General features: G+C 39.7%; 3 protein-coding genes across 3 annotated transcripts; 1 reads left to right on the forward strand and 2 right to left on the reverse strand.

The window, feature by feature from the left end:
* Positions 1–211: 211 nt before the first annotated feature.
* LOC117482802 (tubulin alpha-1C chain-like) lies at positions 212–3,001 on the forward strand. Its single transcript, XM_034130990.1, has 4 exons — positions 212–267; positions 1,614–1,839; positions 1,937–2,085; positions 2,601–3,001. The coding sequence occupies exons 1-4, from the start codon at positions 265–267 to the stop codon at positions 2,835–2,837; spliced, it is 615 nt and encodes a 204-aa protein (XP_033986881.1). The 5' UTR covers positions 212–264; the 3' UTR covers positions 2,838–3,001.
* Positions 3,002–7,158: 4,157 nt separating this feature from the next.
* On the reverse strand, positions 7,159–16,612 carry LOC117483262 (coiled-coil domain-containing protein 151-like). Its single transcript, XM_034131526.1, has 10 exons — positions 16,366–16,612; positions 14,225–14,309; positions 12,555–12,680; positions 12,157–12,279; positions 11,078–11,227; positions 10,838–10,992; positions 10,589–10,745; positions 10,010–10,159; positions 8,515–8,602; positions 7,159–8,441 (listed from the first exon to the last, which is right to left on the reverse strand). The coding sequence occupies exons 2-10, from the start codon at positions 14,276–14,278 to the stop codon at positions 8,317–8,319; spliced, it is 1,128 nt and encodes a 375-aa protein (XP_033987417.1). The 5' UTR covers positions 14,279–14,309; positions 16,366–16,612; the 3' UTR covers positions 7,159–8,316.
* Positions 16,613–19,017: 2,405 nt separating this feature from the next.
* LOC117482344 (coiled-coil domain-containing protein 151-like) lies at positions 19,018–27,368 on the reverse strand. Its single transcript, XM_034130456.1, has 13 exons — positions 27,290–27,368; positions 26,955–27,076; positions 26,731–26,808; positions 26,242–26,433; positions 25,415–25,516; positions 24,005–24,130; positions 23,607–23,729; positions 22,528–22,677; positions 22,282–22,442; positions 22,031–22,187; positions 21,452–21,601; positions 20,153–20,240; positions 19,018–20,079 (listed from the first exon to the last, which is right to left on the reverse strand). The coding sequence occupies exons 1-13, from the start codon at positions 27,366–27,368 to the stop codon at positions 19,955–19,957; spliced, it is 1,653 nt and encodes a 550-aa protein (XP_033986347.1). The 3' UTR covers positions 19,018–19,954.
* Positions 27,369–27,733: the final 365 nt, after the last annotated feature.

The raw sequence follows: 27,733 nt of genomic DNA on the forward strand, positions 1-27,733 counted from the left end.
TACTCATGTCAGACAAAGATATGTTTGAAAATGACTTAAATATATATATATATATTTATCGTAATTCAAATATGAACGTCAAAAGTCTTTTCATCCAATCAGATTCCGCAGCAATTGCCCTGGGTAAGATAGTATAAATAGCCCCGCCTAGAAAAAATACATCCGTTACTTCTTACCCTGGACTCATACAGGCCCTGCTGTGAGAGATAACTTTGCCTTTTCCTCTTCTTTATCGAAACCCTCTGTCTTCACATCTTCAGAAAAATGGTGAGTACGATAGTACAGCTTTTCTCCAATTAGAGGATGTGTATTTAACCAAATGCAGCGCTCTGAACGTCTGTCATCATGCGAAAACGTAACCAGCTTAGCGTTTTTTAACCGCTTACTCTTTAAAGACGACTGATCATTTTTATAGTGAAACAAAAATGTTGCGGTATAAGCTGGTAAATCAAGCTTCGTCATTAATAAGTAGTTTTAACTGTGGTGTTGGTAAATTAAGTGTAACTCGTAAGTAAAGCATTTACAATCGGCCGAATTGTTGGAAATAAATATACTTCCTGTCTCTTTAATGGTTTCATATTTAAAACATGATATTAACACAGATAAAAAAAAATTTCCCCGAATTTCAGTGAACCAGGGCGTTTTTCCAACGTACTGTCTGAAATGATTACTCACTGCCGACATTTAAATAAAATGAACGCTCTGTCTCCCCAAATCTTGCGAGAGTTCTTTTTCCTGCGACGGATTTGTGTCGACCTCGGTTTAGTGTCTTTACATTACATCGCATTTAGCTGACGCTTTTATCCAAAGCGACTTACAATAAGTGCATTCGACCAAGAAGATACAAACTTGAAGAAAACAAAATCATATAAGTACATCAGGTTTCATAGAGCCAACACATTTCAAGTGCTACTCAACTGGCTTTAGATAAGCCAGTCCTTTGTTAGTAAGTGCTTTGTTAGTAATGTTATTGCTCAAAGTGGAGTCGAAAGAGATGAGTTTTCAGTCTGCGCAGGAAGATGTGTAGCTTTCTGCTGTCCTGATGTCAATGGGGAGCTCATTCCACCATTTTGGAGCCAGGATAGCAAACCGACGTGTTTTCTCTAATGTCTTCACATTAGAGAGATGAGAGACATGGTTCCAATTTTTACTTTATTTAGGTCGAATTAGATGATTATTATGTGTGTTTACTTTCTTGCCTGCCACGCCACTAGTCTCCTAAAGGGGTGTGGCAGTGGCGCAATCCGTGTGAGACAGTTGCAGAAAATGTAAATGCGTAGTCTCCTCTCTTAACACTGGCCCACATTCACGTCCAATCGTGCCACCTGTCTGCCAACAACTGCGTCATTGTGCTTTCGGTATTTGACGTATAAACAGTATTTAGCCTCTTTTTGTTTTTAATTATAACTGTCTTTCTGTTCAGATGACAAATGTGTGCATCAGGTGACTCATGATATGATGTTTGGTTCTTATTAAAATAGTAATAGAGCAGTCCTCCCACATGTGATGATATGCCACTAGAATGTATGTTACACACATGTTTTTGCACAAGAATCAGCGACTAGGCTTCCTTTTTATGATAGTTTCTTAACAACCTTTTTTCCCTTTTACAGCGCGAGTGCCTCTCAATCCACGTTGGTCAGGCTGGTGTGCAGATTGGCAATGCCTGCTGGGAGCTTTACTGCCTGGAACATGGGATCCAGCCGGACGGCAGGAAGCCTGGTGACCAGAACATCTCAGGAGGAGTGAACGATTCCTACAACACCTTCTTCAGTGAGACTGGAGCTGGAAAGCACGTCCCCAGAGCAGTGTTTGTTGACCTGGAGCCCACTGTCATCGGTACATTCTCATTAATTATAAATGATAAAAGTATCATAAACCTTTTCCCCCCTCTGTCATTCAAAACCTTCAATAATCTAATGCTCATTACCCTTAGATGAGATGCGCACGGGGACTTACCGCCAGCTGTTCCACCCTGAGCAGCTGATCACTGGCAAGGAGGATGCTGCCAACAACTACGCCCGAGGACACTACACCATCGGCAAGGAGGTCATCAACCTGGTGATGGACAGAATCCGAAAGCTGGTCAGTACATTTAGAACAGAAGTCAATTTTGCTGAAGAGTATTAAATGGAGATGAATCAGTTTATTTCTAAGTAGGTTTTCGCATACAAGGAGTATGCAATCATATTGTGGTCAATGGCAAAAATAAGTATTGCAAAAGCCAAGTGTCATAACTAATAATAAATATGTGAAGTATATGTTTTAAAATGTAGAGCTGTACAGTGTTTTAGACAAACACAAGACATAACAATCTGGTATCACTCTTTCAAAGTGAGCATATTTCCCCGATTCTGGCCCACTTGCATCGGCTTCCTCCACCCTGCAGAATTCAGTTTAAGATCCTCCTGATCGCATTCAAAGCCCTCCATGGTATGGCACCCTCTTATCTCTGATCTGTTTTCATTGAATCTATATGTTTACATGCTGTGCACTAATACGCTTTTTTATCATTAGCTGTGAACCCTTGGCACTGCTGTCTTTGTATTATATAAATACATTTATTATTATTATTTCATGATTTTCTCTTTTTCTTTCAGTCCGACCAGTGCACCGGTCTTCAGGGTTTCCTGGTGTTCCACAGCTTCGGAAAGGGCACCGGCTCTGGTTTCACCTCCCTGCTGATGGAGCGTCTGTCCGTCGACTACGGCAAGAAGTCCAAACTGGAGTTCTCCGTCTACCCAGCTCCCCAGGTGTCCACCGCTGTGGTGGAGCCCTACAACGCCATCCTGACCACCCACACCACCCTGCAACACCCTATTTTTAGCATCACATAAGTTAGCCATAAAGTCAAAATCCACACTTATTGTTTCCCACCAAAGGATATTTGTTAACATGGGGTAAATTAGCCCAGTTACAAGTGTTAAAAGGTACCTATTGAAGTCTATCCTTTAGGCAAGGCAAGGCAAGGCAAGTTTATTTATATAGCACCTTTCAACACAAGGCAATTCAAAGTGCTTTACAAAAATGAAAGACATTAAGAAAATGGCATTTAAAAACAGTCATTAAAAAGCAAAGATAATAAAATAAACATTAAAATGAATAAAAGTTACAGTGCAGTTTAACATTACATTAAGCTGACGTTTTTATCCAAAGCGAATTACAATAAGTGCATTCAACCAAGAAGATACAAGCTTATCATATAAGTACATTAGGTTTCATAGAGCCAAAACATTTTAAGTGCTACTCAACTGGCTTTAGATAAGCCAGTCCTTTGTTAGTATATAAGTGCTTTGTTATGTAAGTGCTTAGTTAGTATATAAGTGCTTTGTTAGTAATTGTATTGCTCAAAGTGGAGTCGAAAGAGATTAGTTTTTAGTCTGCGCCGGAAGATGTGTAAGCTTTCTGCTGTCCTGATGTCAATGGGGAGCTCATTCCACCATTTTGGAGCCAGGTTAGCAAACCGACGTGTTTTTGCTGATGGGAACTTGGGTCCCCCTCGCAGTGGACTTCAGAAATGTCCTTGGAAAATGCGAGTCAAACTGAATTAAAAAGTGTCATCACTGTGTTCAAATTTGACTAAGATTTGCCAGATAAAGTTTTATTTGCATCTGTGTGTCTTTGGCTGCTCTTCTTGCTGAGAATGTAAATAAATACTATATTTACTCACTGACCGTTTTTGTCAGCCCATGCACCTGTCCCTTTGACCCCAAAGTGTCCAGGCCGACTTCATTTAGACAAATTCAGGATGAGAGGGACACAGTGTTGCTGTGGATGCACTCCGGCCCAGCAGGTGGCAGTGGTGTTCATTAAGCTTACTTCATTGTGTGCTTGCTGCTATAAACGTCACACAGAAAATACTTCCTGCTACCTGACATGAAGCTGAGGGTAAAGAGCAGTGGCGGCCGGTCCATAGGGGCGCTAGGGGCGCCGCCCCACCTCTTCCCATATTGAAAAAAAAAAATTAAAAAAAAAATTAAAATTAAAATTAAAAAAAATATATATATTTAAAAAAAATATATATTTTTATTTTTAATGAACAAGGTAAATATTATATAATTGGTATCAGTAAAATGTATAATCTACAATAAAATCTCGTTTAAAATTGTGTTACGATGTCTAAAGTTACTGATAAGTCACATGTTTCCTGCCTGGCCTTGCCCATGCACCTTCTCTCGTCTGGGCGCTAAGAGAGGAGCCTTCAACCAGTGCAGCAGCAGCCACTAGCAGCTGACTGTTGCTATCTGTAACGTGTAAACTATGCCGCGAAAATATAATTTCAGCCAATCAGCGTCGTCAAAGATGACGGTCACCGGGCGCCAATGTCAGCGCCCAGTGCAGTCTGTGAGTAGTTTGGACAGTGACTCGTATCCGGTTGACGCAGTAGTTGATGAGGATGGCTTCGTGTGCAGGTGGAGTCTCCGGACCTCGGTCCCCGCCTAATTCTGTTCAAGAGCTAATCTCCAATCCTTTCGAAAGGAGAAGTTTGGCAGATAAATTGTTGCTTAAAGACCTTGGACCGGACCAACCCGATTTGAATATATCGCAGCAATCTCGTGAAAAAGACAAAACTTATACACGAGGCTTCGCAAGTAGCTGGTACACAAAAAAGGCTTGGCTAGCTGGATGCAAACAGGTAAATGCTGTCTTTTGTTTCCCATGCTTGGATATCACTTTATATGTAGAGAGGAGGTTTCCCATGGTTGTTAGAAGTTTATTAATAAGTGGGCATTTATCACAGAAGTGATTGTTCTGTCTCCACGTTTGTTGCATTGTCTGTGATGTATTTTCCAACGGTTCCTGGTAAAGTAGTAGATGTTCAGGTTGATAAATAATATTTTCCACACTGAAGATTATGGAGGTATTGATCAGTCTTCTCATATTTTTAAGCCTCGATTTCTCCTTTCCCCCCCCCCTCTAACATCACCAGAAGTCATCATTTAAGGGGTCATTTCTCGAAAAAAATTTGCGGGGGGAAACCCCCCGGACCCCCCGGACGGGTCACTCCCGGTACGTCAAGAGCCCCACCAAAAAAATAGACCACCGGCCGCCACTGGTAAAGAGAAGCCTATTTCATTCTCTTTCAGCAGGGTTTATATATATATCTATTACACTGAATGTTTGAGAAGGAAACAGAAATAAAGTCTGCTTTATTTGGATGAACAAGCTTGATTATTTGTGAGTAAGGTAAGTGACTCACTATAACAAACACCAACAATCCTCCAGATGTGTGTGATATTACTGTTCCCAGTGATGGAAGAAGCAGAGGTGGAAGAAGTACTCAGATCTGGTACTTCAGTAAAAGTAGAAGTACCAGAGTGTAAATACTCTGTTACAAGTAAAGTCCTGCATTCAAAATGTTACTCAAGTAAAAGTGGGAAAGTATTAGCATCAACATATACTTAAATTATCAAAAGTAAAAGTTGTCATCGTGCAGATTGGTCCATTTCAGAATAATATATATGATATGTTTTATAATGATTGATCATGAAAGTGTTCTCAAAGCTGGTAAAGGTGCAGCTAGTTTGAATGACTTTGTATACTGCAGGGTAGCTTGTGAATTTACTCCAGGTGGAACTAAAGTCTGATTTAACACTTGATTATATTTCACATCATTCATCCACATCTGTAAAGTAACTAAAGGTATTAAATACATGTAGTGGAGTAAAAGGACATGATTTACCTCTGAATTGTAAATTGCAAATAGAAAATAACCATAAACATCTCACAATATAAAAATGAAACAGAACTAAGAAGTGAAAGATGCAAATCTGTAGACTATCTGTTAATAAAAGTTGGATATTATTAGCATCAAGTGTGTGAAGAATGGCATAATAATTCAATATAAATGTTATCTGAATAGTTATCACCACAATAAACCGTATTTAATTTTGTCTTAATGTCAATTATTTAATTTCATATTTTGTTTTTGTACATATCATATTCTATTTACATGTATATAGACTTCTTGCAGAATTATTTTATTTTATTTTGTATTTTATTATATATGTTGCATTGTTGGAGGAGCTCAGGTCAGAAGAATTTCATTGCCATTTCTACACTGTAGCTTTGTGCATATGACAATTAAACCTTTGAATTTGAATTGAATTTGAATAAATGTACAGTGTGAATATAAGTCCAGTTAAAGGTCCCCTATAATACTGTTTTTCATCAACATATTATAGGATATAATCAGATATATACAAAACATGTCTCTGAAGTGTTTGGCTCCAAATACCAAACAGATCTCTGTTTCATCCCTGTTTCAAAAGTGCTGATTCTCTTTCTGTTACCTTGCCTTGGTTGGTGATTGGCTAATGGTTACACAAGCCAAAACATCGTTATGACATCATAAAGTGGCTAAAATCTGATCAGCTCATTTTCAGACAGGTTTTTATATAAATGGATCAGGATAGAAAGTGAGAGAATCTTTTTTCCTGAAACGTTCAGAATCTCTTTACACAGAGGGGACACATGTTGATGTAGAAAAGACATGAAGTGGATTTTGCATGATAGGTGACCTTTAAGAGCAGAGATGTTAAACACACACTGTGCTTCATCTTCAGCTCTGAGTGGAGATGAAGCCGGAGCACCAGGATCTGGTCCTGCAGGCCTGCGGGGCCTCTTCCCTGTGTGTGGGGGCAAAGATCCAGACGCTGTGGAGCGGGTACGGGGAGATCGTGCGGCTGCAGTTGCAGGGCTCTGATTGGCCGTCTGTGGTCCTCAAACACGTCAAGTTTCCAGAGGAGGCGGAGCATCCCGGCGGCTGGAACACAGATCGCTCACACACACGTAAAGTGAGATCCTACCAGGTGGAGACTCACTGGTACCAGAACTTCTCCACTAATCAGAGCTGCAGGACCCCCGCCTGCCTGGCTGCTCGTTCCTATGGAGACGAGATGCTGATCGTGCTGGAGGACCTGGATGTGGCCGGGTATGATCAGAGGAGGTATGAGATTTTGTAAGAAATACTGGTCGGTCTGTAGCTCTGCAATATATATCAAAGTCAAAATCAACTTTATTGTCAATCTTTCAGTTTGTGTGTACATACAGAGAGATCGAAATACCGTTTCCCACAATCCCGAGTACAAAAACACATATATATATACAAATATGTGTGCAAATATTTATACATATGCACACATTAAGACCTAAATAAAAGCACAACAATCAATATATACAAAATAACAGTCACTTTAATATCTAATGAATCATCATGTTTTACATTTCTTATTTCCTAGATGAGAAGCAGTTGAGCAAAACATACATTTGTTCAAAGACTTTCCGTTATAAATACATCCACATAAACAGCCAGGATTAAATAAATCAATATTGAGGTCATAGGTCAAAATTGATTTTATGTGGGCATGCTGTTAATTCTTTCTTCAGGATCCCATTTTTTTTTTTTAAATGAATGTGATTTTGATTTATAACGTATAACTATCAGTACACAAATGCAATTCTACAGGAGCACCAAACCCTTAGAATTAAACAATAATGTATTTGATCAATCATAGTTGTCTGTCTGGTTGAATTCTGTATGACACTCAATGGCAGATGTATCAGTTGGACAATTAAACACAGAGAACATGATTGAGTTACACTCTGATGTTTTGCTTTGCTAATTATAAGAAAACCAAACAATCCACCTAACAGCAACCACAAAGTATTTGAGCAAAGAGGCACATCTATTTCTGACATGCTGAGCATAGCAGAGATAGTTCAGGTGTTGACGCTCACATGTTACGGTATGCTGGGACAAAGCAAATGTGTCTCTAGTGTCAACGTGATTCACTTGGCTGGATTTGTCAAAGGTGTTGGCTTTCAGGGACCTGTATCATTTCTGAAAGGTACAACCCTATTACGTTCACGATGGATAGCAGGACAATAACGGAGAAAGCCTTCAAGCAAAAGTGACTGGTTTCACCCACATTTATGGTCAGATTATACCAAAAAAAGTAAAAGCAAAATTTGTATTTTTTTTTTATAAGGGCACCATGCAGAGTGTGGACTTGTGCACTGTGAATAGAAGCAAAGGACCAATAGTTTGTGTAACAACAGAGAACCTTACTGTTGTCAAAACACACACTTATCCAACACATTTCAAGGTACTAACATATATTTAAACAAAAATCATCGTAGAGCTTTTTAATTGGGCTAATAATTCATTTCTAAAAATATATAATCTCATTTGTATTTGTCAAAGATTTGTAGCAACATTTAAGCAAATTAAAATAATTTTAATTTGAGCGGTGAAACATTAATATAGCGATTTGAAATCTGGGTCCTGAGATCAGAGTCCTGACACTGTAGCGATCAGAATTTGCCCTTCTTCTTCTTCCAGGGCTTCTTCTTGGACTTGGACTCAATGATCATCTGAGAATGGCGCTTCAGTGCCTCGCGAGACATGACGTCAGCCTCGTCCTCTTCACTGTCGTCCTCTGAGACACAAACATGGGGAGTTTAGATTGTGTGCTGGAATTGTTCTGTCTGTGTTTGTGGCTTCCAACTCACCGTCATTGAAGAGGTCCAGACTCTGGTCCTCAGGCAGCTTGACGCGGGTGTTGTACTCCGGCAGCTTTCCCTCAATCCTGACATAGAACTGCTCAGAAAAATAGCAAAAATTATGTTGAAGATGTATGTTTTATTTTAATATGACTCCTCAAAGTTTCTCAAATAATCTGACTTTACGTTGGTCTTTTTATGACAAATGCAGAATGAAATGTGAAATCCAAAAAAAACGGAAATTAATATTCATTCAACGTTAGGTTTATGAACTCTGTCAAAGACGTTATGTCTTCAGCTGGGTTGTTTGTCTGTCAGCAATTCATGTAAAAACTACAGGTCTGATTCTCATGAAATCTGTAGGAAGGTTGTAGAGTTGGCCAAGGAACAACCCATAACATTTTGGAGGTGATCTAAAATCTTGTAAATGCCCCCTCAATGTTTTAACATCCAACAGTCTGGAAACATTTTGGTACATGACATGTTGAGATGATGTCATGTCAGGCAGAAACATGGCAGATGAATGTAAATCAAATCAAACACTTCTTTGAAGCATCTCTGTTGGTGCCAACTTTGGAAGTGGGACCGTCCGAGCAGCATGTGAATGCACCACAGCTGAGGTCTGCGCTCTCCAGGTGCCATTCTAGTTTTTCACATGAGGCTCTCTTTTTGAAGTCTTATAATATAAACATAATTTCACATGTATCTAAAATGTCCTATTCCATCTTTTTGAAAAGAACTTGAAAAGAGCCAGTTTGAAGTTGTAGGAGAGATTTCTTTCTTCAGATGTATACAACAAACCACTAACCTTTGTTTTTGTAGTTTTTACATTATTATACTGGTCCTTTATATATGCCTTGTATTGTTAACGTAGTTTGGTGTAGGATAAGTGGAGGAGTTTTAGAGTCATGTCTATGCCATGTAACTGATATGATGAGCAGTACAGTAAGTTTCTAGAAGGAAAAATGTACTTTGTTATGGTAGAGGTGCAACCTCTTGACCGGGACAGCCAACTAGTTTCTAACGGTAGCTTTGAATCAAACAAAACTAGAATCTGGAAGATATCAGCTCACAGTTACGTCAATTACAAAGATTATGGCCTCTCAAAATGGATCTGAGGGTAAAACAGTCAATGTCATTAGCAAATGGCCTTCAGACTGGTACACTCTGATATCATATGTTCTCAAACAGAGAGGGTGCTGTCGAGCATTGGTAATCTGGAACAAACACTTCAGGTGGCTCTAACGGCTGCTTTTCCATTCAGATAAGATATGCACGCACAGCAGCTTCCATGCTAACATGCTCAGCCATGCTGTGTTCATGTGTAGCACTGTGCACTGTGTGCGTCAGCAACACCTCCATGCCAAAATCAGATTTTTTTTTTATTCCGGTGAATTTTTGTGCACCAATTAAAAAGATTGATATGTCTCTTCATTTACGTCAGGGAAAAAAAACAGTGCCTGTATTTCTTGAATGAGTGTATATGATTGTGGCGTCGACTCACTTCCTCTTCCTCCATCTCCTTCATGATAGCAGACACATCCTTTCCTCGAAGCTCCTCGTGCAGTAACTTCAGCTTCAGCTCACACTGGGTCATCAGCTCTAACACAAACTCATCTGAGTCTGGAGACACTTCAGCCACCGTGTCCTCTCTCTGAGAGAAACGGAAGAACGGTGAACACACATACTTATGATTGTCAACACACCTTTTGAGAGAAATGGAATAAGAACCAAAGATGGATGCGTTGGTAGGGAATACGTAAATGGACAAATATTAAGGAAAATACAGATTATAAGATAACCCTATAGACATATTTTGTAATTGAATATAAGAGAGTAAAACATTTATTAATTAAAAACTAGATTCCGTAGTTTTTTCCCACTTTTGTTGTAGTTCCTTGTTTGTCTTAATTGGCCTTGTACTGCTACCTTTTTCTCACAATTTAGCTTCTGTATAAGCACAAATATATGAAAAAGTCTTGAAGAGGACCGTATATTGCATAAAAATGTAATTCCTTTAAAAATAACAAGTAACAAAAACAAGTGGCAAAAACATAGACCTACAGCCTGAGGTGGTATTTACCAGCGTGATGTGTTGAAGTTTGTCTGCGAGGTGCTCCACTCCGGCTTGCACAGTACTGAGGGCTTTCACCAGCCACTCCAGACGCTCCTTATCTGCATCACACCTCTGCTGCTGAGCCTGCAGCTGCAGCTCACACTCCTCCAGCATCTGTCTGTCACTAAGAAAACACACACACACAGAGAAAGAGCTTGAGAACAAACACTACAGCTGCATGCAGGCTTTTGTTCCACTTCTGTTTGAGTGTCTCACCTCGAGAGTTCAGCCTCTCCCGAGTATTTCATGTCCAGTTGGTCCAGGAGCTCCTTCTGCTCCTTCAGCTGCTGCAGCACCGTCTCGTTCTCTCCCTTCAGCTTCTCCAGATGCTGGTGTGTCTCCTTCTGTGAGATGAAGCGCTCCACTATCTCCTACACATACATGACATTTTTTTTTTTTACAATATTAATACAGTACACAGTTCACAGGCTATCCTTCTCTTTTTCTCTTCCACACCTGTATGTCTGTGACTCCCGTGGCCTCCTTGATGCGTCGGAATGCCTCCTCAAAAGTGGAGATGACCTTGTCCTCTTCGCCTGCTATCCTGGGGCTGCTGCGCTGAGCCTCGCTGCTCAGCTCGTCGGGCTGCATCGCTGTTCTCTGAGCCTACAGGTGCCGCAGGTTAGAAAACGCATTTCATTATAAAGAATGTCTCTGTTTCACTGAAAATATATATTTTGTAGCCTTTTCAATGACGTCCATAGCTTTAATGAATTGTAAGCATATTTAAAATGCATTATTTTCTGCTCACAGAACTGTGTAAATAATTATTTAGAAATGAATGAATGTTCATAAATACTTCATCATTCCTAGTCACTGACTTTTTGATATAGTTCTCATAATTGTAATACTTTAAAATCACTGTTGCGAGATAATAACTGGGTATTGTAGCGGCTAAAGTACAAGGTAATAAAACAGAACATTTGATTTGTTTTTGTTTTTTTGTTGTGATCCAATAATAATAAACAACATAAAAAACAATGCACAAAAATTATAGTCTTACTTTGGATAATTTTTCCTGCATAAGATTCAGGATTTGGAGTGGCAGTTTTTATAAAGTTTAATTTTCAGTTTTCAGTGGATATTTTGGTTGATTTCGGGATTAACTGCGTTTTAAATGAATTATTACATTTTACAATGAAAGCCACGTCGGAGCATGGACGGGCTTTCACATGAACTACATCGGAACATCTGCAGTGTGTGCACGTTTTCCCTAGCTGCTGAATAGGACAATGGCCTAACTATGGGAGTGCTAGAGTCATTGTTTCACATTTGATTACTCCAATTTCACTACATCATTTTGATTATGACGTTTTATGATTTATGTGCTAAAAAGTTATAATAAAATGCTTTGTAATGTAAAATTGTGACAAAGCATTATGAGTGACTGATTAAACAGTGCTAAAAGCAGATGAAAATGCATTATAAATATGTTTGTTTTGCATTTCTGATGGTGATCAGAGAAGAGATCACCACCAGAACAAAACCATTCACTACGATAAAGTGTACAATATACACCTCTGCGTTTTGCTCACCCTTCTATCGGTTTTTTCAGCCTGGGCCTTGCGCTCCTCTACCTTCTTCCTGTAGCTTGCTATAATACGCTCTCTCTCCTTGCGCTCCTTGCAGAGACATTCCTCCAGCTGCTGCAAGTCAGCCTGCAAGGCAGAGCAAATGGAAGAAGAGATTTAAAGAAAGTTGAAAGAAAATAGCTGTTTGCACACCGCATAGCGATGAGGTAGGCTCATTTATCTGTACTTGTAAATGCATCAAAATGAAAATGACAAAACACTGAAAAATGTTTTGTATCCGCTTCACTTGTGACTCATATCACTTATTATATTAGTGTAAGTAATTATGAGTGAATCATTTTTGTTACGCCTTTACTGGCACGCTGCAAACTCATATAGGAGCAGAGGAGGGTTACAGGAACCTTAGCAGCTTCCTTGGAGAGCTGAGCGTTGTTGTTCATGATCTGCTTGTCGTGAAGCTCCTCTCTGTGCTTCAGGATCTCTGCCTCCAGACTGTCCAGCTGGCCCTGGAACGTCAGACTCTCATGCTGAAGTGGAAAAGTGAGAGGTAAACAAAAGAGAGGACAGGAAATAGAAAGAGTGAAAGGGGTGGGGAGAGGACTGTTTACAACCACTGTATGAATTATTTACTGGCTAATCTTTAGGTTTGGAACAAAATAACCTTTTAATTAACACCTGCATTAATAATGAAACTGATAAGAGGGTGGAGTGATTTAAGTATCTCAAAATCACCCTGGACAATAAGCTGAGCTTTGAACAGCAAAGAGCTGACATCATACACAAGTTATTGTTAAGGGATTTTTGCCCATTTTTATACATTTTTGGTTTACTCAAAATAATTACATTTGGCACCAAATCTGTTTATCAAAGGGTCTCAAGACAAAAAATGCTGCAACAGCTTAAGAGACATAATCATAAGGTTATAAGCCCTTTTTTACACTCTAGACTTTCTTTTTGAATTGGTGCCTGATCAAAAAACTATTTTTATTTCTGATTTATTACTAGGAAAACTTGACACACAGTGCCAACCTGCATCTTTAAAATAATATTCAGATTCACAGTTTCAAAGGATGAACACTATTTTGTACAGTATAGCACATACTGTTGACCTGCAAGCTCACCCAAAGGATAAACCAACACTGTTCTAAAACCAACACAAGAGAGCGTTTTTTTGTTCAAGCTACAGAGATGCAACTGGGCTTTTGACCTTCTTTGACCTCCAAGCTGTCACATCGGAAATATTTAGCTTTTGTTGTATGCCGCACATTTAACATGCCCACATCACATCACGTTGTAGATACAGTACTTTTTGAGGTTAACCTTATTTATTTGCCCTTGCATTACTGTTTACTCCTGTGGTGCAGAAGGAGGACTATCTTCCAAAGATTCCTCTTTCTCAGCCTCCGCAGCGGGAGGTGGCGCCTCCTCGGTGTTTTCCTCCTGCTTTGCCACCTCTTCTTTCACCTCTGCTTCTTCTTTCTTTTCAGCCTCCTCAACCTGACTGACTGTTTCTTCTTCTTTGTTCTCCTGTTGTGGCTCTTCGGTATCAGTCGTGGCCTGCAGAGGCTGCTCCTCCTCGTTTTCCTGCTTGAGCACCGTCTGCTGTTTCAGTTGGATTTCTCCGTCTTGTTGCTGAAGAGGGGTCTCCTCCTCCAGTTTCACCTCATCCATTGGCTTTGCAGGATCAGCAGAATCCCCCTGCTCGACCCCATCGTGGTCTTCCTCCACCCTCTTGGTTTCGGAGAGGATGTCGTGCAGCTCGGGCGACATGAAGTAAGGCCTGTCTGACGAGCCGTCGTTTCTCTCCAGGTCCTCACCTTTTTTCGTTTACGGGGATGTGTATTTTGTGTTTTTTTTTATTGGGTTAATGGAAAATGAAAGGGAAAGGGAAACATGAAATAAAAGGGAGTGTATAAAAATAAAGTCAAACGAATGGGAGGAATGAGACAAAGAGAATAAGAGTCAGAAACATGGCAGGAAGGAGAAACATGCATTTTAGCTCGAGGAAGTTGTATTAGTGCTTGGAAAAAGGAAGAAAAGAGGAGATCTGACTGAATTCAAATGTACTCACAGAAGCAGAGGAACAGTGTGTCCACACACATGGCGTACACGCTGAAGAAGCCATGGGCGATGAGGTAGGATCCCACTACCAACGTCTAGGGGAAGGAAATCACAAATATCAATACAAAATCAAGACTTCTGCTGTGGCAATAATTCTCCCAGACTACCTCAAAAGATTATTATACTGAGTTTAAGAACGTTTTGAATATTTTCTCTTGCCTGCCATATATTATAATTTTGTGAAAAATCTTGTTCTGTCCAAGACACTGGGTGTTTCTCAATCGCGAGTACGCTTGCTTGGTAGCACATGTCTGCCGAGCATCTTGCTTCAGAAGCGAGTCAAGAATACTTCCTGACATTCGGAAAACAAAGAGTGGAACAGGCTAGCAAGTGTGCAGGTGTGCGTCATATGAGAGGCCCCGCCTTACATCTTCCGCCACAGATTTGGGAAAATTGGTCCGTGCGCAAAGCATTGTGGGGATTTTAAGACCGCGGAGTCTACTCATGTGCAGCCTCGATATTTCTCCAAACGGAGTACACCGGGCTCGGTAGATTTCCAAGTATGCTGGACATTGGAACAGTACTTCGGCGGCACTCGATGACATAGTATGCTTGAAATAGTGGCTCTGCAGCAGCTTTACTCGTGATTGAGAAACACCCCCAGTCAAAACACCAATGTTACTCAGTTCACATCATTTAGAAAAAGGAAAAGGGTAAAATACTCTCATTGGAGAAGCTGTAACCAGCATACATTTAGCCTAAAAGCACACTAAAATCATTATTACTCCTTTGATTTCTTCCTTAAAGTGGACCTATCATGCTATATTTAAATGATATATTGTAGGGCCATACCTATATAAGGTATATTTATACGTTTCTGTTTTCAAAATACCAAACAGATCATGCATTTTAGCCATGCCTCATTTCGCTCTATGTGCTGTTTGCTGTCTACGGGTCTGATTCTGCTGACCACGCCCCCCTGCAGGAGAGGTGAGCCGTGCTCTGATCAGCTGCTAGGCTGTCAGAAGAGGGGGAGAAAAAGAGATCTCCGTCCTCCGTGTTTTATTATATAGAGTCGTTATTCATTTGTTTTAAAGCTCAATAAATAACAAAGAAGACCTTTGACCGGCACTTTTCTAATTTTGTCCGGAAGATTTAAACTTTAACAGACATCTTGACCGGCGAAAGAAACTGAAACTGAAACTCTGCCGCACGGCCCCCTCGTTCCTTGGAAGAGGCGGAGAGGTGGGTGTTTGTCATCTGCTGGTGGACTAATCGGAGAGAATTACAGTGCTTGCCTCGACGGGGATTACTCAGCTGACCAGTACATTTATCAAACATTATTTAGAAAAATGTATCAAAAGTTGATTATCAATCAAAATGTTAAATATTTGCTTTAGGGACAAAATGCATTAACGTTAACCGATTTGTTTATTGACAGAAAATGAATCACCAAAAATCCTGACGATGGATTAAGTATTAATCTCAATGAGTTAATAAAATAATGTGACCACTTATTTGCTGGCTATAGCTTTGACAAAGTAAAGATTGGCTGCTTGTCATGTTTTTGTTTTTTTTCTTTAAATTACTGTATATCTAACATCTCTGGATGGACAAAACAAGGAATGTAAAGATAATGTGCTGAGCTCTTGGAAACTGTTGTTAAAAAAATAAACACCAAACAGTTAATCCAAGAGGAATACAGATAAATCAGCACTGAAATTACAGCCATAGGATTTGGTGATGGGGACTCGTTGCTAACGCTGATGAGAAGTACATGCAGACAGAGTCGTACAATTGGTCTTTTCCCTACAATACAACAGACAAATATAGCCTCTGGCATTTGAATCTGTTGACATTTTTAAGATTATATCACAACACCTCCTCGCTCTCACACATTTTAATATTTCCATGTTTCAATGGTGAATCCTCCTACATGTGAGAAACCCTCCTACGTTCACTGTGTGTGTGGGCATCCGTCCTGCTCTGCTTGACCAAGAGTGGAGTGGAGACATGTATTTATGCTTTCACTTCTTTGCATGATGTCCATGCCTGACATCCATACAACAAAATCATGACATCAAGAGAAGTTGTTACAGTAAACTGCATTGAAGGAACAAAGCAGGTCAGTCATTTTAGTTTTTTCCTCACCTCGAGCTGCCCATCCGTGTCCAGTGACTGGAAGCTGGTGAGCCACACGCCGGGCTCCGTGTCCGTGTGGATGTGTCCACTGGGCCTGGTCCACAGCAGCTTCTTCATCCTGCCCACCCTGCTGCGGAGGCCGCGGGAGTCCCCTCCATCAGCGCCTCCACCCACAGAGATAAAAGTCCTCATCTCCAGCTCTGTGTCACGCTCACGGGCCCACACACCGAGTCAGATCTCCCCCACACCTGCTGCCTCATCTGCGCCAGGGAGGAGGGCAAGAAAACATTAGTCCCTGGCTGTATCAATTTCATTTTGTTTTTATTACAACCGTTAATGCAATCGCAGCTTAACATTTGAAACGCAGTGTTCCTAAATGTAAAATGCCAATGAAGAAAACATATGATATCTAGACTGAGCTGAGGGGGAACCCTCTTTACAATTGAATAGCAGGAAACAATCTGTGTTGCAAAAGACATGCAAAACAGATTGCGATCACTACTCTGTATTGTTTTTACTGAGATGGCCTTACTGGCAGATGCTCTACAAGTATATTTACTTTATTTGAATTGTATAATCGTCATAACAAATGGTTTAAAATGGCCACACAGAATAATTTATAAAAATATTAAGACTGTAATTATGTACAGAATATAACTTTTAATCAATGCTCAAAATTACATAAAAATATGTCTTTAAAAGAAAGTAAAAAAAATCTACAAATTCCCTTGCAACCATCGCTCTAGAAATCCATGCATCTTCTATAGCAGCCTCAATAAACAAATCTGGCATTCAAAAAGGTACTTTGAATACAAATAAAAACATATTATCCCCAAAACAAATGTACCGTAATCTTTCTCCTCATGAATCTGCATCTCTTGAGTGTCGATGAAGTCCATGTTCAGAGCCCTGTTGGTTCAGGCAGAGACAGTGTGAAACTTAGAAGGAAGAGACTGTGGCATATATCAGAGGACTGATTGTTCTCTGTGATTGTGGGCGGATGATGCTCCGCGCGCATGTCTAACCGTGCGCGAGTGTGCGTGAGTGTGTGTCAGCTTGGCCTCCTTCCCTGGTTGGATCTGCACTGTGATATATAATTATATTCCATTTTGATTTCATTTCACTTCATTCCAGTTCACTAGCTTCCTCATTAGAATGAAACAAACTCATTGCCTCCATTTTTTATATTCAACATAAACAGTGTTGAATCACTGTTTTGACTTGACTACTTTCACATTTCCATAGTTTGGTTAAATTACTTTTTTGCATTGTTCATATAGTTAGCTATTCAAACTACAAAACTTAGGGTCATAAAATCTGAGAATTGATGTTGCTTTTTGACAGTGTTCAAGATGTTCTGACCATCTAAAAGTTCAACTAGAATAGTGAAAATTGTACAGGTCAGATGTTACAAAACGAATAGGTAAGACAACAGGTCTATTTCTTTTAGACCATTGCTCAGGTTAACAGGAATTAAAGGAGCTAATTAAATATGTCTTCAATGCAGTATTTAATTATTATTTTTTGGTCTATTAATGTGAACAAGTGGGAACTTTTTGAAATAAAGTAAATTGATGGTATTTGTGCTGGAATGTTTTCGTAAGACATTTAATTTCCAATTTGATATTTTTTTTACAATTTAATTTTAACTACTTTTTCTACTGGTCATGTTTTAAGTTAACCAAACTATTTGTAAAGTTTTAGGCCAAGGATAAACCTGATGCACTAACTGCTGTTAGTTTGCCATGAAGCTTCTCAGCCGCAGAGCCTTGAGTCTGGCATGTTAGCAGCAAAGAGGATCGGTCTCATAAGAGTTTCATGAACTACTCAGTCATTTGGTAGCATTATTGTGGTTTAACACTGTAGTTATGTAGAGAGTGAAACAAACACAGAAGCACAGACATGGATCAATTCAATCAGCCCAAAGAAAGTGCTCAGAAATGCAGATTATTTGTGTGAGTGTAGCCAATAATTAGCTAACCTGAACTCGACTGGCTGTGATGGGTTTACATGTTTCTTACCTGTTAGTAGTTATCAGTAAATTGTTCAGACAGGGTTTATCTGTAAAACGTGACAAATTCATCATTCAAGGCGTCTTCTACAGAGTGATGGTACTACATGTTGGATTGGAGGCCTGATGGTTCTCACGCTGCTGGCGGCGATTCAAAATCTGCAGCAGCCAGCGCCCACAGACCCGCCCCCGCTCACAGATTGATCGAACAACGCACCAATGAAATCCCTTGCTACAGGTAAACACGGACAATCGGCACGTTTTAAACTTTTGAGAAAAGTTATTTATTAATCATCAGTGAATACTTTTAATATTTCTGAGATATTTGATTTAATAATATGTAGTGTAGCATAGATAGACAATCTTTGTCGTTGTCAAAATATTGGGCAGGAATACAGTTATAATGCATTTGCCAAATGTGTGATGAAATGTATTGTAGGTTATTTTGTAAAAAAATATTGACCTATGTTTAATGTTTGCTTTTTGTAGTTTTTTATTCTTCTGTGTGTGTCATGTGACTGAGTCAAATCCAATTAAATATTGATTTTGTATAAATAATCTATTTTTCTATGATAACATTTTCTGTCTTATTTTAGGAGATTGATTTTATGTGGGCATGTTGTTAATTCTTTCTTCAGGACCCCATTTTCTTTTAAATGAATGTGATTTTGATTTATAACGGATAACTATCAGCACACAAATGCAATTCTACAGGAGCACCAAACCCTTAGAATTAAACAATAATGTATTTGATCAATCATAGTTGTCTGTCTGGTTGAATTCTGTATGACACTCAATGGCAGATGTATCAGTTGGACAATTAAACACAGAGAACATGATTGAGTTACACTCTGATGTTTTGCTTTGCTAATTATAAGAAAACCAAACAATCCACCTAACAGCAACCACAAAGTATTTGAGCAAAGAGGCACATCTATTTCTGACATGCTGAGCATAGCAGAGATCGTTCAGGTGTTGACGCTCACATGTTACGGTATGCTGGGACAAAGCAAATGTGTCTCTAGTGTCAACGTGATTCACTTGGCTGGATTTGTCAAAGGTGTTGGCTTTCAGGGACCTGTATCATTTCTGAAAGGTACAACCCTATTACGTTCACGATGGATAGCAGGACAATAACGGAGAAAGCCTTCAAGCAAAAGTGACTGGTTTCACCCACATTTATGGTCAGATTATACCAAAAAAAGAAAAAAGTAAAAGCAATATTTGTTTATATATTTGTTTAATATGTTAATATTATAAGGGCACCATGCAGAGTGTGGACTTGTGCACTGTGAATAGAAGCAAAGGACCAATAGTTTGTGTAACAACAGAGAACCTTACTGTTGTCAAAACACACACTTATACAACACATTTCAAAGGTACTAACATATATTTAAACAAAAATCATCGTAGAGCTTTTTAATTGGGCTAATAATTCATTTCTAAAAAGATATAATCTCATTTGTATTTGTCAAAGATTTGTAGCAACATTTAAGCAAATTCAAATAATTTTAATTTGAGCGGTGAAACATTAATATAGCGATTTGAAATCTGGGTCCTGAGATCAGAGTCCTGACACTGTAGCGATCAGAATTTGCCCTTCTTCTTCTTCCAGGGCTTCTTCTTGGACTTGGACTCAATGATCATCTGAGAATGGCGCTTCAGTGCCTCGCGAGACATGACGTCAGCCTCGTCCTCTTCACTGTCGTCCTCTGAGACACAAACATGGGGAGTTTAGATTGTGTGCTGGAATTGTTCTGTCTGTGTTTGTGGCTTCCAACTCACCGTCATTGAAGAGGTCCAGACTCTGGTCCTCAGGCAGCTTGACGCGGGTGTTGTACTCCGGCAGCTTTCCCTCAATCCTGACATAGAACTGCTCAGAAAAATAGCAACAATTATGTTGAAGATGTATGTTTTATTTTAATATGACTCCTCAAAGTTTCTCAAATAATCTGACTTTACGTTGGTCTTTTTATCACAAATGCAGAATGAAATGTGAAATTTCTTGTAAATGCCCCCTCAATGTTTTAACATCCAACAGTCTGGAAACATTTTGGTACATGACATGTTGAGATGATGTCATGTCAGGCAGAAACATGGCAGATGAATGTAAATCAAATCAAACACTTCTTTGAAGCATCTCTGTTGGTGCCAACTTTGGAAGTGGGACCGTCCGAGCAGCATGTGAATGCACCACAGCTGAGGTCTGCGCTCTCCAGGTGCCATTCTAGTTTTTCACATGAGGCTCTCTTTTTGAAGTCTTATAATATAAACATAATTTCACATGTATCTAAAATGTCCTATTCCATCTTTTTGAAAAGAACTTGAAAAGAGCCAGTTTGAAGTTGTAGGAGAGATTTCTTTCTTCAGATGTATACAACAAACCACTAACCTTTGTTTTTGTAGTTTTTACATTATTATACTGGTCCTTTATATATGCCTTGTATTGTTAACGTAGTTTGGTGTAGGATAAGTGGAGGAGTTTTAGAGTCATGTCTATGCCATGTAACTGATATGATGAGCAGTACAGTAGGTTTCTAGAAGGAAAAATGTACTTTGTTATGGTAGAGGTGCAACCTCTTGACCGGGACAGCCAACTAGTTTCTAACGGTAGCTTTGAATCAAACAAAACTAGACTGGAAGATATCAGCTCACAGTTACGTCAATTACAAAGATTATGGCCTCTCAAAATGGATCTGAGGGTAAAACAGTCAATGTCATTAGCAAATGGCCTTCAGACTGGTACACTCTGATATCATATGTTCTCAAACAGAGAGGGTGCTGTCGAGCGTTGGTAATCTGGAACAAACACTTCAGGTGGCTCTAACGGCTGCTTTTCCATTCAGATAAGATATGCACGCACAGCAGCTTCCATGCTAACATGCTCAGCCATGCTGTGTTCATGTGTAGCACTGTGCACTGTATGCGTCAGCAACACCTCCATGCCAAAATCTGATTTTTTTTTTATTCCGGTGAATTTTTGTGCACCAATTAAAAAGATTGATATGTCTTCATTTACGTCAGGGAAAAAAAACAGTGCCTGTATTTCTTGAATGAGTGTATATGATTGTGGCGTCGACTCACTTCCTCTTCCTCCATCTCCTTCATGATAGCAGACACATCCTTTCCTCGAAGCTCCTCGTGCAGTAACTTCAGCTTCAGCTCACACTGGGTCATCAGCTCTAACACAAACTCATCTGAGTCTGGAGACACTTCAGCCACCGTGTCCTCTCTCTGAGAGAAACGGAAGAACGGTGAACACACATACTTATGATTGTCAACACACCTTTTGAGAGAAATGGAATAAGAACCAAAGATGGATGCGTTGGTAGGGAATACGTAAATGGACAAATATTAAGGAAAATACAGATTATAAGATAACCCTATAGACATATTTTGTAATTGAATATAAGAGAGTAAAACATTTATTAATTAAAAACTAGATTCCGTAGTTTTTTCCCACTTTTGTTGTAGTTCCTTGTTTGTCTTAATTGGCCTTGTACTGCTACCTTTTTCTCACAATTTAGCTTCTGTATAAGCACAAATATATGAAAAAGTCTTGAAGAGGACCGTATATTGCATAAAAATGTAATTCCTTTAAAAATAACAAGTAACAAAAACAAGTGGCAAAAACATAGACCTACAGCCTGAGGTGGTATTTACCAGCGTGATGTGTTGAAGTTTGTCTGCGAGGTGCTCCACTCCGGCTTGCACAGTACTGAGGGCTTTCACCAGCCACTCCAGACGCTCCTTATCTGCATCACACCTCTGCTGCTGAGCCTGCAGCTGCAGCTCACACTCCTCCAGCATCTGTCTGTCACTAAGAAAACACACACACACACAGAGAAAGAGCTTGAGAACAAACACTACAGCTGCATGCAGGCTTTTGTTCCACTTCTGTTTGAGTGTCTCACCTCGAGAGTTCAGCCTCTCCCGAGTATTTCATGTCCTGGAACTGTTGGTCCAGGAGCTCCTTCTGCTCCTTCAGCTGCTGCAGCACCGTCTCGTTCTCTCCCTTCAGCTTCTCCAGATGCTGGTGTGTCTCCTTCTGTGAGATGAAGCGCTCCACTATCTCCTACACACACATGACATTTTTTTTTTTTACAATATTAATACAGTACACAGTTCACAGGCTATCCTTCTCTTTTTCTCTTCCACACCTGTATGTCTGTGACTCCCGTGGCCTCCTTGATGCGTCGGAATGCCTCCTCAAAAGTGGAGATGACCTTGTCCTCTTCGCCTGCTATCCTGGGGCTGCTGCGCTGAGCCTCGCTGCTCAGCTCGTCGGGCTGCATCGCTGTTCTCTGAGCCTACAGGTGCCGCAGGTTAGAAAACGCATTTCATTATAAAGAATGTCTCTGTTTCACTGAAAATATATATTTTGTAGCCTTTTCAATGACGTCCATAGCTTTAATGAATTGTAAGCATATTTAAAATGCATTATTTTCTGCTCACAGAACTGTGTAAATAATTATTTAGAAATGAATGAATGTTCATAAATACTTCATCATTCCTAGTCACTGACTTTTTGATATAGTTCTCATAATTGTAATACTTTAAAATCACTGTTGCGAGATAATAACTGGGTATTGTAGCGGCTAAAGTACAAGGTAATAAAACAGAACATTTGATTTGTTTTTGTTTTTTTGTTGTGATCCAATAATAATAAACAACATAAAAAACAATGCACAAAAATTATAGTCTTACTTTGGATAATTTTTCCTGCATAAGATTCAGGATTTGGAGTGGCAGTTTTTATAAAGTTTCATTTTCAGTTTTCAGTGGATATTTTGGTCGATTTCGGGATTAACTGCGTTTTAAATGAATTATTACATTTTACAATGAAAGCCACGTCGGAGCATGGACGGGCTTTCACATGAACTACATCGGAACATCTGCAGTGTGTGCACGTTTTCCCTAGCTGCTGAATAGGACAATGGCCTAACTATGGGAGTGCTAGAGTCATTGTTTCACATTTGATTACTCCAATTTCACTACATCATTTTGATTATGACGTTTTATGATTTATGTGCTAAAAAGTTATAATAAAATGCTTTGTAATGTAAAATTGTGACAAAGCATTATGAGTGACTGATTAAACAGTGCTAAAAGCAGATGAAAATGCATTATAAATATGTTTGTTTTGCATTTCTGATGGTGATCAGAGAAGAGATCACCACCAGAACAAAACCATTCACTACGATAAAGTGTACAATATACACCTCTGCGTTTTGCTCACCCTTCTATCGGTTTTTTCAGCCTGGGCCTTGCGCTCCTCTACCTTCTTCCTGTAGCTTGCTATAATACGCTCTCTCTCCTTGCGCTCCTTGCAGAGACATTCCTCCAGCTGCTGCAAGTCAGCCTGCAAGGCAGAGCAAATGGAAGAAGAGATTTAAAGAAAGTTGAAAGAAAATAGCTGTTTGCACACCGCATAGCGATGAGGTAGGCTCATTTATCTGTACTTGTAAATGCATCAAAATGAAAATGACAAAACACTGAAAAATGTTTTGTATCCGCTTCACTTGTGACTCATATCACTTATTATATTAGTGTAAGTAATTATGAGTGAATCATTTTTGTTACGCCTTTACTGGCACGCTGCAAACTCATATAGGAGCAGAGGAGGGTTACAGGAACCTTAGCAGCTTCCTTGGAGAGCTGAGCGTTGTTGTTCATGATCTGCTTGTCGTGAAGCTCCTCTCTGTGCTTCAGGATCTCTGCCTCCAGACTGTCCAGCTGGCCCTGGAACGTCAGACTCTCATGCTGAAGTGGAAAAGTGAGAGGTAAACAAAAGAGAGGACAGGAAATAGAAAGAGTGAAAGGGGTGGGGAGAGGACTGTTTACAACCACTGTATGAATTATTTACTGGCTAATCTTTAGGTTTGGAACAAAATAACCTTTTAATTAACACCTGCATTAATAATGAAACTGATAAGAGGGTGGAGTGATTTAAGTATCTCAAAATCACCCTGGACAATAAGCTGAGCTTTGAACAGCAAAGAGCTGACATCATACACAAGTTATTGTTAAGGGATTTTTGCCCATATTTATACATTTTTGGTTTACTCAAAATAATTACATTTGGCACCAAATCTGTTTATCAAAGGTTCTCAAGACAAAATATGCTGCAACAGCTTAAGAGACATAATCATAAGGTTATAAGCCCTTTTTTACACTCTAGACTTTCTTTTTGAATTGGTGCCTGATCAAAAAACTATTTTTATTTCTGATTTATTACTAGGAAAACTTGACACACAGTGCCAACCTGCATCTTTAAAATAATATTCAGATTCACAGTTTCAAAGGATGAACACTATTTTGTACAGTATAGCACATACTGTTGACCTGCAAGCTCACCCAAAGGATACTTAAACGTGTCTACAGTATGTGGGTGTCTAAGGGTTAAAATGTATAACTGGCAATAGCTTGTTGAGTGTGTTTGTTGTTGTTCTGCCTGGATGTTGTTGTAGATCAGCTGCTCACCAGCTAAACCACAAGAGGGGTTAACAGGTTTGCCAAAAGATTTCCTACAAACCACCTCAGCTGCCCTTTATATGGAGTGGCAGCTCTACAGTATGTTTGATACAATGTGGATGTTGTGGTAAATATGAATCCCTCAATAAATCTTGAAGGAAAATCTCAAATTAAAGTCTAAAGGCTTGATCTATTATTTCACTCAAGTTGAACTGGATAACAACATTACCAGCATATAAGTGTGAACAGATTGATGTGCATTCTAACAGTTGGAATATTTGTAAAGTTAAGTAACAAACTACAAAATTGAGGTCAAGTTGAGAGCAAACAAAGGTAAAGTGAGCGTGGGACAGGAGGTACTGTAACACTGTGAAAGTCTCACTCAATGTTTATTTATCACAAACACAGTACTAACACTCTCATAAGGGTGTCTGCTAATGAGGAATGCACAGTTACAATATTTGTACTTACTACTTACATAAGTTTCTTGGGCAACTTAACTTGCTGAACAAGCTGCATACCCCTGCAAGTTAAGATGAAAACCAAACTATATTTTAACAGTGTGTGACTCACCTGCAGGTGACTTTTGAGCTTTTGATAGGTAATCATGATGTTCTCGGCCTCCTTGCACTTAAACTGAGTCTTTTCCAGACTGTTCTCCAGCGCCCGCAGTTTCTGAAGACACACACACACACACACACACACACACACACACACACACACACACACACACACACACACACACACACACACACACACACACACACACACACACACACACACACACACACACACACACACACACACACACACACACACACACACACACACACACACACACACACACACACACACACACACACACAGTTTACTGAGCGTGTACTATTCTGTCTTATATTTCATTAAAGGGGCCCTCATTTTCAGGTTTCTATTATATTTGTATTTTGTATGCCTCCACTGTGACATGTTTCCATGCTTGAATGTTCCAAAAGGTCTTAATTTGTTCTTATACTGCCTGTGCTGCAGCTCCTCTTTTCACCCTCTGTCTGAAACCAAAGCCCAGAACAGCATCTGTTGTATTTGGTCAACCGCTTAAAGATGTCCGGCCCCTTAGCCTATCACGTAGAATAGCCAATAGAAGAGCGAGGGGTACATAGTGATGTCATTATGTTAAAGAAATAAACAAAGGAGTCCAATGGAGGCGTTTCAGGCAAACTCCTTTTGAAGCTAACTTTGGGATTTTAAAATTAGCAGACCGTTTACAGGCACAATAACCTATATAACACACTACAGGAAAGGGAAAACCCCCCAAAAGCACAATAGGGCCCATTTAAGAGTGAACATTAGCATAACAGATTTTCTTTTTCAAACATTTCTGCATGAGCTTGAGAGGTATCCACCATGGCATCTTCCTCTTTTTTCCGAGCTCTAGTGTCGGCAGACACTGCTCCACTGCTGCCCTCTGGTTTACTCCTCTGGTATTCCTTCTTCAGCTCATCCAGGCGGCACTGGAAGGTCTGGGTGGTGTGTTTAAGGGCGTTGAGACGCTTCGTCTTGGACAGCACTCTCTGGTCGAGCGTGGTCAGGGCTGCCTGAGAAAAGAGTATTGGCAGGGAGAGTGTGGTAAAGCTATAATGGAATAAGACATTTTTCAGCAAGCTGCCATGACCATGACTAAAAAATTGAGTTTGCTTAAATTACATAAGGCTTGGATCATTAAGTCCACTTGGTAAGCAGGTACTGTACAAGCTATATTCATTGAAAAAAGTCCCGGACATACATACAGATGTTGGGGGAACTGTCCTTTTATCTGTGGTAAAACTTATAGTGCAAATAGTCCAACAACATATTTGCGTTTTTTAGTAATAAATAATGCTTCTTCCTCTCACCTTCCCTGACATGTTGCGGTAGGCATCCTTCTCCAACCCTCTGTTCTGAAAGGCCACTTTGATGATAGTTGCATCCCCCTGTGAGCAAGACACCAGGGGGTACAAGAGTGTTATTGGCAAGAAAGTCAGTAATGGGGTTTTACTGCTCATTTGACTATAATATTGATGAAAGAAAATAAGCAAAAGAGCTGGGAAAGTTCCCTTTCTATTTTTAAAGGACTTACAGCGTTTACGTCGGCCATTTTCCTGCACAGCCTCTTGTTGCCCTGCCTCAGCTGGCGGATGGTTTCTCGGTTCTTCTTGATAGTGGACTGAGAGCTCTCATAGTACGCAGTTCTGTCGCCCTCTGGTGGACATACATAATTATGACACTAATACACACGATACATATGGAGAACTCGTGTAATTATTCACAAATTACACAGCTAATTGCTGTTTATCTGGTATTAGTGTATGTTTTTACAGTGGCTAGTCACAACCATAAACGGAAGCTAACGTTAGCTACCTAGCACCTGCCTTAGCTTGAACAGAAGTCGACGCTAAGACCAAACAAACTTACCCAGAAGTTGTATTTTACGCTGCATCTCCGTTATTTGGTCATGCAGCGGAGGTTTCATTGAGTCGGCACTGAACGACATTTTGGTGCTGAGTTATTGTTGTACAGGTAGGCAGCAAATACAACCCGACAACAGTCGGCGTTAGCCTATCTTGACCTGCACGAAGACTTCTGGTAGTCTCCAGTGTTGCCTAGCAACCTGTACACTAACGCTGAAGTCAGGCTCCTCGTTTCAAACTGAGCCACGGAGGCGATAAGTAACTAATTACATTTACTCAAGTAGGCTACTGTACTTAAGTACAATTTTAAGATACTTGTACTTTACTTGAGTATTTCCATGTTATGCTACTTTGTACTCCTCAATTCAGAGGCCTGTACTTTTACTCCACCACTTTTATTTAATAACTTTAGTTACTTTACATATTTGGGTTAATGATGTGAAATATA

Source organism: Trematomus bernacchii, unplaced genomic scaffold (genome assembly GCF_902827165.1).
Source record: "Trematomus bernacchii unplaced genomic scaffold, fTreBer1.1, whole genome shotgun sequence".
NCBI lineage: Eukaryota > Metazoa > Chordata > Actinopteri > Perciformes > Nototheniidae > Trematomus > Trematomus bernacchii.